The following is a 12440-nucleotide window of genomic DNA, read 5'->3' as shown; positions in this document are numbered from 1 at the left end:
GAGCTAGAAGGCACGCTATGGCCACTGCTTTTCAGCTGTTTTTAAGCCATGGACTCCTTGCCTCCCCCACGGAGGCACCACACATGAACTAGACTAGAGCCAGCTGCCCCAGTGGGCTGGGGAAAGGGGTCCACTCCCGCAGCAGCTACGACATCGTCTGTGAGAGCAGAAACTGGGGAGGGGACTCCTAGCCGTCCAGCAAAGGGGAGAAACATCTGTGTTCCTGCTGGCCAAGCATGCGTTCCTCCCCTTTTGCCAACAGTATGAGAAGCCCCTCTCCTCCACAGCCCACGTGGTTTGGATGGGTCTACTGCTGTCCCCTGATTGGATGTGGGGACAGCACATGACCAAATGAGAGCACTGCATCCCCAGTGATTGGACCAGGGGTGGTCACATGATCTAAGTTATTCTAATGAGAGTCAGCCCAGGACTTTTGCGGGGACTCTTGGGAAAAGGAGACTTTTCTTTTTTTTTTTTTTTTTTTTGAGACAGAGTCTCACTCTATTGCCTGGGCTAGAGTGAGGAGACATTCTTTCCACGAGGTTGCTCGGCTGGTAGTAAGCTGTGGCTGCTGGCAACCATCTTGCTATCTCCTTGGGAGAGCCAGCCTGAAAATGAAGCCAGTCCCATCATTTGGCCACCTGGTTCCTGTCAAGTCTGAAGCCAGTTCCACCCTTGACTTTTCCACCGTGGATGTCAATGAATGGTGCTCTTCTTAAGCTTGTAGGAATTTACTTTCTGTCACCCAGTCAAGAGTCTTTTCTACCACCTAAATTGTGATATATTGACAAGCAGAGAATGAGGCAGCCATTAAAAGTGCTATATATAATTGTTATGTAGAAGCTATAAGACACAGTGAAATGTTCATGGCTTGAAGTGAAACCTGCTGTATAATAAGAGCTCAAAAATGTGTGTTAACAATGAATCAAGTAGGAAAAAAAAAGCAACACAAAATGGTAGTGTGTCCACTATGACTGCCAGTGAGTGAATCTATGATTGCAGATACAGTCATGTGTCACTGAATGATGGGGATACGTTCTGAGAAATGCATCTCGTTAGGCAATGTCATCATTGTGTGAACATCCCAGAGTGTACTTACACAAACCCAGCTGGTACAGCTTACTGCAGACCTAGGCTATATGGTGTAGCCTATTTCTCCTAGGCTACAAACCCGTACAGCATGTTACTGTACTGAATACTGTAGGCAACTATAATACAATGGTAAGTATTTGTGTATCTAAACACATGTAAGCATAGAAAAGGTACAGTAAAAATACAGTATTATAATTTTATGGGACCACTGTCCCACTGTACATATATATATATATATATATGTATATATATTCCATTGTCGACCAAAACATTCTAATGCAATAGATAAGCAGGAGGCAAAAACTAGCAGTCATGTTAGGATGGGGGACTATGGCCATTTTCTTTCTTCAGCGTTACCTGTAATAATAATGTCCTACCATCTTTCTAGTAATTACAATATACTTTTTAAACCACCACCATCTGGGAAGTAACAGAAGAAAGAAGAGTGAGTCGCTGGCAGGCCAAGGAGATGACGGGTACCTACTTGGCGCCGACTTCCTGCTCAGTTGGTGTGGGTGGCTGGACAGGGGAGGGAACTGCTGAGAAATTGCTCACCGGGACAGGAGTCAGAAGGATGTTCTAATAATGAGGCAGCGATCCATTAGAACCACAGCCCTGCAATGACACCATCAAGTGCCTGCACACATTTACCCTAATGGCACTGAAAACAGCCAAGGCCTTCTCTCTTTGCTGAAAGAGAAATACCTGTTCTTCCAAGGTATTGACAAAAAGAAACAATTCTCTTCCTCCCCAGTAAGTCAGTAAATACTTCCAGCTCTATGCCAGTGAGTCACTGTTTCCCTGAGACAACTGAACAGAAAGGAGGCAGATATGGAAATACCCTGGCATCCCGATTTAACGGATGCTGGGAAATATAGGCTCACAATGTCCAGGTTTATCTCATTTGCTTCCTGGTGGCTTTGTCTCCTAGCTGGATTAGCTGGAGCCCAGTAACTGGTGTGGACCGCTCTTCTTCAGTCCCCTGCCTGCGTGTGCTCTTTTAGAGGGTGTAGCAGGTTGAATGATGTCCCCTCAAAAGATATGTCACATGCTAACCACCAGTACCTGTGGCCGTGACTTTGGAAAAGTTGTCTTTGCAGATATAATTAAGTAAAGGATCTCAAGATGAGATTATCCTGGACTATCCAGGGGGCCCTAAATCCGATGACAAGTGTCCTTATAAGAGACATCAGAAGAGAGACACAGGGAGAAGAGGAGGAAGCCATGTGAGGGACTGAGACTGGAATGGTGCAGCCACAAGCCACGAAATGCCTAGAGCCACCCACAGCTGGGAGAGGCCAGGAAGCCTCCTCTGCACAAGGCTTCATAGTGAGCACAGCCCCAATGACACCTTGATCTTGGACTTCTGGCCTCCAGAACTGTGGGAGAATCAATTTTTATTGTTTTAAGCCACCAAATGTGTGGTAACTTGTTACACGGTCCTAGAAAACTAATACAGAGGGGTAGCGCGAAATCCAGAGGAAAAGCAGCTATTAGGAGTCAGAAAACTTCGACTCTAGCAGGGGTGCTGCTGCTAACTAGCTGAGCGTCTTCAGACAAGTCGCTTAGCCTCTCTGGGCCTCAGTTTCTTTACCTGTAAAACACTGCACGATAATGGAGCATTAGCTCTCATGAAAGATGGGTCTAACGACAGCCCAGATAATACAAATAAAAGCACAGCACTAAAGTTGGTGATTTTAATATATGGTTAAAATATGACTATCATTTTACAGGCATTGTTTATGAGAAAGTGTGGGTAATGTTAGAATAACACAATGCAAGAGTTTTTTTGTTTGTTTTTGAAACAGAGTCTTGCTCTGTTGCCCTGGCTACAGTGCAGTGGTGTCAGAATACCTCACTGCAACCTCAAACTTTCCTGGGCTCAAGTGATTCTCCTGCTTCAGCCTCCCGAGTAGCTGGGACTAAAGACACATGCCACCACGTCTGGCTAACTTTTTCTATTTTTGGTGGAGACAGAGTCTCGCTCTTGTTCACGCTGGTCTCGAATTCCTGAACTCAAACGATCTGCCCGCCTGGGCCTCTCAGAGTGCTGGGATTACAGGCGTGAGCCACCGTGCCTTGCCGAGTATTGTTTTAATACAGGTATGGAAGAGGGTTCAAATCAGTGCCCACTCCTCTGTGGGCATAAACGAAAGAAACAGGGTAAGGAGGGCTGTGTCTTATAAGGTCACTTAGAGGGACAGGCACAGCGGGGTGGGGCTGGCTGAGAGGGAGAAGGAAGCACTTTCCACTTCCTTACTGGAGAAGGAAGGTCTGGAAGCAGAGCTCGGCAAGCTGCTCCAGGAGTCCCGAGCTTCGGTGAGATGGAGGGGCCTGGCCAGGGACAATACCCCCACACAGGCGCCTTCCTGGGAGGACCTCATATCCTGGCTGAGAACCCCTCACTTCCTGCTGCTGCTGGAAGGGCAGAGGGTGGGAGGGGAAGTGGGATTTTGGTCCTAGTGGGGCCACCACCCTTGATGGGACAGTTGTTTGGGGCAGTCAGCACCCCATCCCTGACTCTTGCTTTTGAGGGATGTGTAACAATGGCAGCAACTCTCTGCTGAGCACCGACTGTCAGCCGCGTTCGTTCGTCTCAGGGGCAGTACACAACACGAGAGCCCAGCTTCCCAGATGAGCCGGAGGTGCAGATGATTTGCCCAAAGCCCCACGGCTAGAATGCAGCGGGCTGTGCCCCAAACCCCAACCCAGGGCCCGCCTGCCAGCAGAATTCCACAAAGTCCCTGACTCTCACCACCCGCAGCTCTCTGGAAAGATGCTTTGAAGACAAACTATTAATAGGACGGAGCACGTGGCCCCCATGTCTCTTGCCCAAGTCACTATTCTCCTTAAAAGATAAATAACCCCAGTCCTTGCCTTTTCCTACACATAAGATACCATCTGATGAGGTTAGTGATTGTGCCTCCGTGATCTGTGACCAGATGTTCTCTTGCACACAAACTGTGATGTGATCTTGCACGGACTGAGCCTCCTCTGCTTGTCCGTAGCAGTGGCTGGAATCCCACGCGGAGCCGCGTGACAGACCTCTCCAACCGCTGCTCCCCAGCCGTGGGCCTCCGTCTATAGGCCTTGGTAAGACTTCTGAATAAAACTAATTTTAATTCTTTAGAAGCTTGATTTCTTTTTTCTTTAATGGATAATCAGATACAGTCTAAGGGGGGAGGAGAGGAACATTCCAGAAAAAGAGCAAAAATTCCAGTTCCCAGTTTCCCTTTGGGGAGTACAGTCCTGTCTTATCTTCACTTCAAATTCTCCACCGCCCTGGGCTTGCCGATACACGTCCCAGACTTCTGGTCTCAGGACCCCTTTCCACTCTTAAAAATTACTGATGATCTCAAAGAGCTTTTGTTAATGTGGATTATAGATATTGGTATTAAATATTTGCCATATTAGAAATCAAAACTGAAAATTCTTTCGAAATAGGTCTTTATTAGTTATTTAAAATATCCATAATAATCCCATTACATGTAAACACAAAATAACAGTTTTAATGGAAAAGAACTATATTTTCAAAACAACAAAAAGACAATGTGTAAAACAGCACTGTTTTCGCAAGTTTCTGTGATGTCTGCCTTCACTGAAAACAGCTTGCTTTCTCCTAGCTGCTTCTGCATCAGTCTGCTGGGATGGGTGGTTTGAGTGAGGTCTTTGGAGATGGTCCCGCCTCACACAGAGAAGAGGTTAGAAATAGCAGGGCCTCACTGGCTGCTGACAGGGCCCCAGGGCCCCTCAGGGACCCTCCATCACGCTGGGAAATGCTGCTCTCACTCTGGCCCAGTGTCACAGCTGCTGCCCGCCAGCCTGATCCTTGTTCCCACCCCTTACCACTCTCCAAAGGTTCAGTATCCCCAAGCTCTGGTCCCACCCTCTGCAGGACACACAAGCCCTCTCACACCTCCTGACCTTTGCATTTGACCCTCCCTAGGCCTAGGATTCCTTTCCCTTCCTTCTCTGCCCAGCAAACTCTTACTCAGCCTGGAGACTCAACTCCCTGAAGCCTGCCCGAGTCACCTCCCTCCATTCCCAGGCATGGAAGGTCGCCCAAGCCTGAGGCTGCCGCCCACTGACCTCTCCTCCCCCTGAAGGGGCAGGCAGTTGGCAGGCAGCTCCCCAGAGGTAGGGAGGCCTCTCGTTCCACTCTGCCACGCTGGGTGCACAGCCAGCCTGCAAATTGGGCTTTGTGCAATAAAGGCACTTGATCATGGAGGGAAGGAAGAAAAACTCCTGCTTCTTAGGCAATGGGACCTGCTCCAGACAACACCTGGCAGGCCGCTCCTGCAGTTTTTTCCCCTCTAGCCTCCTCTCGGGGCTGAGGCCCTAGGAGGGGGAGAATTCAAACCTATTATATGCGCTTCTCTCTACCTATGGGACAGCCTGGCTGGGATCCAGCTCCCCTGCCGTGACTGTGGGAGCAGGAGACCATCCCCGAGCCCTGTGTGTGTGTGCACGTGTGTGTGTGCACACGTGTGCTAGGGGATATCACAAGCTCTGCCTGCAGGAACCTGGTGGGAAACAGAACAGGTGATGCCCCAGTGGCCCAGGACAATAGGAAGTAGCCGGGCCTCGGTGAAAGGGACTCAGTGCTGGGAATTCTTACTTTTAGGTGAAATCTTCAGATTTTTAACTATTGTCCTAAATTCATAAGGTGCCATGTTGGTCAAAGGACATCTGCAGGCCTCAGGCCACCTTGCTGGGTGGGGGTGGGAGGAGAGGGACTCCGCCAGGGCACCGTGTCTCGCACGCCCTCACCTGGCACCCCAGCTCCTTCGGGGAGTCTCACTCGCCCTGTGAGCAGCTGTGGCTGAGAATTTCCCCAATGCCCTCGGCCCCACCCCTGGGGAGAGAGCACTGAAGCAGAGCAGGCACCCTCAGGAGCGGGTCCCTGGAGCCTGGAGGGACCTTGGCTGTCAGGGGAGCTCAGACATGGGGAGGTTGGGGGCTTGCCTGAGGTGGCGCAGCCAGCCCCGACCTCGAGGCAACGTGGACACTCCCGGCCACCTTCCGGAACCATCTGTCAGTTGCTAACACCGCCCTGTCACTGAAACATGACATACTGCTCTCAAGCAGCCCAGCCACACTAAAAGCCACGCTCCACCCATCGTTACCTTCCACTCAGTTTTCCAGAACTCCACTCCCTCCCTCCCCAACCCTGCACAACCTCCACAGCCTTGGAGGCTTTTTCTGTAACCTGCAAATTTCACACAGTATTGAACCAGGGGGGAATTCGGTCCCGAGACTGGGATCCTAGCAAAAAATAAGCTTAAATATTGGTGTGTTCTTTCATGTGAGTTCTTTTAAATGTAATAAAATAAATAAATGGAGTGGCAGAGACAGAATCTTTACAGACGATAAATTCCTTGGAGTCCATTCTCGCCCCTGCCCTCTGCAGCGCCAGAAGGGAGGGTGGGCAGGAACAGGGGTAGATGAGACCCCAGAGCACGAGCCCCTGCACCCATTCCCCAGCCGGCAGGAGGCAGCCACTGAAGGCTGGAGACTCTGGGGCGCTGGGAGAAGTGATCCGGCCTGACGTGGTGCCTGGAATTCTACCAGCCAAGCTCTGGTTTTGAGGGCCTTTCCCTCTTCTAAAGACACTTATTAAAATGTAAATACTCTAGGAGGGAGAGACCTTCTCTGCTGGCTACCCATCTGCTGCCTGGCCACTGGCTGGACTCGGGTGCCACGGGTCATTTGCGGGCAGACAGGTCTGAGCAGAGTCTGGGGGGACAGGGGCAAGTGTGTGCCCCAGCGGGGCCCCCTTCATTTGGAAGCACAGAGGCGGCTGCCAGAGCCGGCCTGGGGGATTCAGGAAAGGCTTCCCAAGAAAGAGGCCTTCATGCTGGGTCCTGGGTTGGGAGTCGGCAGCAGTGTTAGTCAAATGAAAAGCAGGAGAGGCAAGGGTGGTGGCCAGGGGGGAGGGAACTGCCCCTGCAAAGGCCTGGAGAGGGGAGCTGCAGGTTGCTCAGGAGGGTGGGTGGAGGTGGGAGGTGAGCCTGAGCCGGTGAGCTTGGGAGCCTTGCTAAGGAGTTTGATCTTCCCACCACGAGCATTTGGGAACCACTGAAGACTGTAAGCAGGGAAGGGACCAAGTTAAGAGTTGTCGCATAGGGAAAGGAGCTGGGTGGTCAGGGATGGAGATGGAAGAGGATGGCAGGGCAGGAAGCAGGTGCCAGGATTCTGGTGAGGGATGGTGCTGCCTGGACCCGGGGTGTGACAAGCAGGAATAGGAAATGAGCAATTCATTTTTTATTTACTTTATTTATTTATTTATTTTTGAGACAGAGTCTCACTCTGTTGCCCGGGCTAGAGTGCCATGGCATCAGCCTAGCTCACAGCAACCTCAAACTTCTGGCCTCAAACCATCCTCCTGCCTCAGCCTGCTGAGTAGCTAGGACTACAGGTGTGTACCATCATGCCCAGCTAATTTTTCTATTTTTAGTTGTTCAGCTAGTTTTTTTCCTTTTTTTTTTTTTTTGGTAGAGACAGGGTCTCACTCTTGCTTAGGCTGGTCTTGAACCCCTGACCTCAAACGATCCTCCTGCCTTGGCATCCCAAAGTGCTAGGATTATAGGCGTGAGCCACTGCACCTGGCCTGGGGTGAGCAGTTTAGAGCAGGGAAGAGAGCCATGCCCTGATCCAGCCTAGGCTGAAATCATGGGGACTCTGTCCCTGAGAGCAGGATGTACCCCCTCCCTGCTGCACCAACCCCCAATCCCCCTGCCCACGGCCAAGGAGACGTGGGCCCCGTCATGGCTACCTGGCTGGCCCGGGCGATGCAGCGGCGGATGAGGTCTCTGATGTTGCTGTGCTTGTCCGTCTGGAAGTACACGGTGGCACTGGACTTCTCCTTCAGATAGGGCTTCTCAGCGGAGGCCCAGGTGTGCAGCAGGGCCGGCTCACTGCCCTCCGAGGCCACGGGGAAGTAGGTGCCCGACTGCAGGGAGCAGGAGTCGAGTCCCTTAGGGCCTGTCTCGGCCCCTCCAGGGGGGTCTGGGGCACATGGGAGCTCCTTGGCCTGGGCCTGGATGTACTGGGCCTCCACCGAGGACAAGAAGTCCACCTCGCCCTCCTCGCTGAGCACCCGCCAGTAGGCCTCAAGACCCCCATCCAAGAGGGCATCGGTGGCCAGCCGAGCACTCTCATTGTCGCTGAAGTCAGCCCTGGCTGGCCGGACCCACTGACTCTTGACATCTTCCAGGCGTTTCCGGATCTTGCCCATGTGCCTGGGCCGGCTCATGCTGCCCTGTCCCTGGGCTGCGGTGGGGCTCTCGGGCTCTGTGGGATGTGCGGAGCTGGTGGGCCACACCGCGGAGGAGCGGGGCTCCCAGCACTGGCAGAGAAGTGATTTACCTCTGTCCTGAACAATGCTTCTCAGGGATCCTGCTCTGCAGCCAGGGATTGGCTTATCTCTGAGGGACACCTGCCCTGCCCCCGGGCCAGGAGGGCTGGCTCAGTCACTGCCTTGGCACAGTCAGCCATGGGATATTTCCTCTCCTCCCAGCCGCAGGGGGAGGTGAAGGTGAGCCGGCTTTCCCACCTGGTTTCACAACTCCAGGAGCCCGGAGCCCTCAGGCCTTCATTACCAGCAGGGAGCTACCCCCAGCACCTTCAGCCCAGCCGAGGAAGGGCCCGGAGCAGGGCCCGTGCCTCTGTCCCCTGGGCTCCTCGGCTCCATGATGGCTGGCTCAAAGACAAGAGTTTCCTGGTGGGGGAGGTGCTGTCCTGAGAGGCGCTCCTGTGAGGAGGGAGCTGGTGCAGGCCAGGGGGAGATGCTCACCGGGCCCCTCTTGTCCTTTGTCACACCTGAAGGCCCACCCTCTCTGGCCCATGAAAGGAGAGACTCTTACTATCTCCTGTAATGTACTTGTCATTGTCATGTTTGCACAGAGCCCACAAAGATGTCCAGTTCCAGGGCCAGCGCTGACCTGTTGGAAGCGGCTGCTTGGAACACCATCTCGAGAAGAATCCGAATCTGTGTCTAGGCCCATGTGTCCAGGGGACCCATCTGTCCTGGCACTGGAGGGGGAGGGGAGCACATGGGTTGGGGTTCTCTGAACACACGCTCTGAAGGGAATGACCACATTTTCTTTCCAGATCAGACCATGGCCTGACAGTGGGATGGGATATCTAGAATCCTCACTGTCTTTGACTGGGTTCTGCGGCAAACAGGCAGAGACTAGGATTCGAGCACCAGTAGTTCACTGGAAGGTGATTCCGAGAAGCGCAGAGAGGGGAGTGGGGAAGTGAGAGGGAAGAGAAGGACGCCACTCTAGGGTAAGATGATGAGCAGGTCACTGCCGTGGACACCTAAGGTTCATGGACATCTGTGGGGACATCTGGAGTTCAATCCTATGGGACCCTCTGGGTGACAGTATAGAATACTTCTGCGGGTTTTCCTACCCAAAGGGTGAGAAAGCTGCAGCATTTAGCTACAAACCCCCGTTTATCACTGGTGAGGGCTGCTCCCGGGGTTGCAAGTTCACCAAGCACAGCCGTGAAGCCAGAGAAAGCCGTGAGGCAGGGAGTGTCCAGTGCTCACCAGCGGAGACCGGCGCGGGAGTGGTGAGTAGCGGAGGGATGAAAGCAGGGCGTGACAGTATCTGCTCAGGAACCACAGTGGGAAGCGGGATTGCACGGTCTTCAGAGAGCCGGGTATGGCAGGAGGCAGATGTCTCAGTGGCGTATTGACTCTTTGGAGGAAAACGGGCATGAGCATCTGTCGCCCTACTGTGGCCCAGGCGGCTCAGTCCAGTAGTACAGCAGTGTTTTTTAAAACACGGTCCAAAGAGGAGGAAAGTAATTTGAAAGGAATTTCTTCTCTCTTTTGAAGGATGTTGAAGGAATCCACTCACAATCTTGGGCAACCGCCCTTCATTCTATTCTATCTCCTCCCTACAATCCCTGGAGCCTTAAAGAGGACAAACCCAGTAAACCTGCTCCCACCGCCTCCTTGGTGCCATGCCCTCTCTCTCTGCCTTCTGCCAACTCTTGTTTCTGAGATTGACATGAGCTTTTTCCCCCACTTCCTCTTCCCACCTTCCCTCCTCTCTGGTCTAGTCTGTGTCCCCCTTGGTCCATTCTCTGATTCTGCATCGCCCAGATCCAGTCCCCAGCCTAGTGAGACAGACTCAGGGGAGGGAGTAAAAATCCGTGGATTTGCTCTGCTCCCACGTGAACTCTCCAGCCTGGCTTCTCCTGCACTTAGCCATCATTGAGTGTTCTCTGCATGCTGGCTCCCTGTACTGAGGGAGAAATGGATTATTAGGCTTCATTTCGTAGAATAGGAAAGCAAGGCTCAGAGAGGTTGAGTAACTTGCCCAAGATCACACAGCTAATAAATGGCAGGGCCCAAGCACTGGAACCCCAGAGCCTACGTACTTTCCACTGTGCCAAGCTTCACTCGTTTTTTGTTTTTCCCATTCTCCTTCCCTTTCTACTCTCAAGCTTTACACATCCGCTTATTGGTTCCAGAATGTGTGTAGGGGAGAATTTAAAAAGTGGGTGGGTATTCTGGTGTTCTCCTCTCACCTGGACCTGATTTTCCTTCTTGGATGAATAAATGATTGAGTACCCCCCTGAGAGAGAGGTGGGTCTTTGTGGCCTGTAGGGACAATTTTCTTCCTATCCTTTTGCAGAGCAGCTCTTAAAAAAAAATAGAATCTTTCAGTGGGACCTTCTCCTGTAGACCCCTGCTTCTCCTGTTCCCAGCTCCTGGCCCTCACGCAGGCCCCAGAGATTCTGGCTGAGTCCTTAGAACAGTCAACAAACACACTGTATGTGTGGATACGACTCGTCCCCCAATCCCTGCACCTTGGCAGACATTATTAGCTGATCACAGAACTCTTTCCTAGTGGGCTGAGAGCTATGTCCTCATCTCTCTTTATAGGGATTGTCTTAATCTATTTTATGCTGCTATAACAGGACACCACAGCCTGGGTAATTTGTACTTCACAGACATTTATTTGGCTCATGGTTCTGGAGGCTGAGAAATCCAAGAGCATGGTGCCGGCATCTGGTGAGGCCTTCATGCTTTATCATCCCATGGCAGCAGGCGGAAGGGTGAGAGAGCAAGAAGGGGCCAAACTTGCTTTTACAACGAATGTGCTCCCACGATAATGACATTAAACTATTCATGAGGGCAGAATACTTGTGACCCAGTCACCCTTAATTATGCTCCACCTCCCAACACCGTTGCCTTGGGCATTAAGTTCCCAACATGTGACCTTTGGGGGACACATTCAAACTAGAGCAGGGATCAAAGAGAAGGCCTCACCTGGAAGGAATCTTGAAGGTACAGCAAGATCCCAGTTTACTGAATTTCTGATGAGAAAACCGTGGCTCAGAAAGGGGAAGTGACTGTTCTCAAAGTCACCCAGCTGGTTGGTGATTGTCATCAGCTTAGTCCTCATCCCTCCCCTACAGCCCAGCCCTGTGAAATGTCGTCACTCTGGCTGGGTGTGCTGGCGGCAATGGCAAACTCCCCTGCCCGGGATTGCACTTCTGAACCAGGAGGCACGTCCATGTGGTTACGGGCACTATGGATCACGGGGACTTTGCTTCTCTTCTCGCCTCCTATGGCCATCTCGAGTGTGGCTGTCTCCTATTCATGAGCTAATCCAGCAAGGAGGGGCACCGTGAGGAGCTGGGCTCCTATCAGCAAGTGAGTGGTGTCCTGAAAATTCCATTTATCTAGGGTAATATTTCTCAACTGTAGGCAATTTTGGCCCCCCACTTAGGGGACAGCTGGCAATGTGTGTAGACGTTTTTGGTTGTCACACTGGGGAGGGGGTGGTGTTGCTAACTGGTACAGGTGAGGTAAGCCAGGGATGCTGCCACATCCTATGATGCGTAGGACAGGCCCCACAACACAGAGCTACCTGGCCCAGAACATCAGCAGTGCTGACGCTGAGGAACACTGGTCCAGTGCCAGGCCTTCATGCATGGGTGACACCAACCTAGTGCCTGACACGGGAGATCCAGTTCCCTGCCTTTGTTCAGTCCCTTCCCTCAGCAGGAAGTCCTCGCCTCTGCCATGACAACTTACTCAAATCTTTCTCAGCCTCTGAGGTCTGTCTCGAATCCTACCTGTGCTGGGGAGCTTCCTTGGCACCTGCCAAGCGGCTGCAATTGTCCTCCTCTGAGTGAGCAAGGTGCTTGAAGAACATGTCTCAGGCAGTCTTGTCCCTTGAGTGGTGCTACGGCAAAAGGCTCACCTGGGCTTTGGCGTTGGGCACAACTGAGTCCGGACTGTGCCTGTGGTAATATGTGACCTTAGGTAGGTAATGTAGAGGACCTCGATGAACTTCGCTTTTCCAACCATACAAAACCAG

The 12440-nt window shown here is 52.1% G+C and overlaps 1 protein-coding gene across 1 annotated transcript in view; it reads right to left on the bottom strand.

Moving 5' to 3' along the window:
• Window positions 1-8435, bottom strand: part of FAM83A (family with sequence similarity 83, member A) — a 36105-nt gene extending 27670 nt beyond the window's left edge. Inside the window, exon 1 of the mRNA XM_012660846.1 lies at window positions 7868-8435. Within this exon, the coding sequence (XP_012516300.1) occupies window positions 7868-8347 (480 nt within the window). The 5' untranslated portion in view covers window positions 8348-8435. The remainder of the gene's footprint in view (window positions 1-7867) is intronic.
• Between the last annotated feature and the right edge of the window lie 4005 nt (window positions 8436-12440).

This window comes from Propithecus coquereli, unplaced genomic scaffold (assembly GCF_000956105.1).
Source record: "Propithecus coquereli isolate 6110/MARCELLA unplaced genomic scaffold, Pcoq_1.0 Scaffold68, whole genome shotgun sequence".
NCBI classification, from domain to species: domain Eukaryota; kingdom Metazoa; phylum Chordata; class Mammalia; order Primates; family Indriidae; genus Propithecus; species Propithecus coquereli.
Note: the sequence above shows the minus strand (reverse complement) of the source record. Positions and strands in the feature narration are given on the sequence as shown.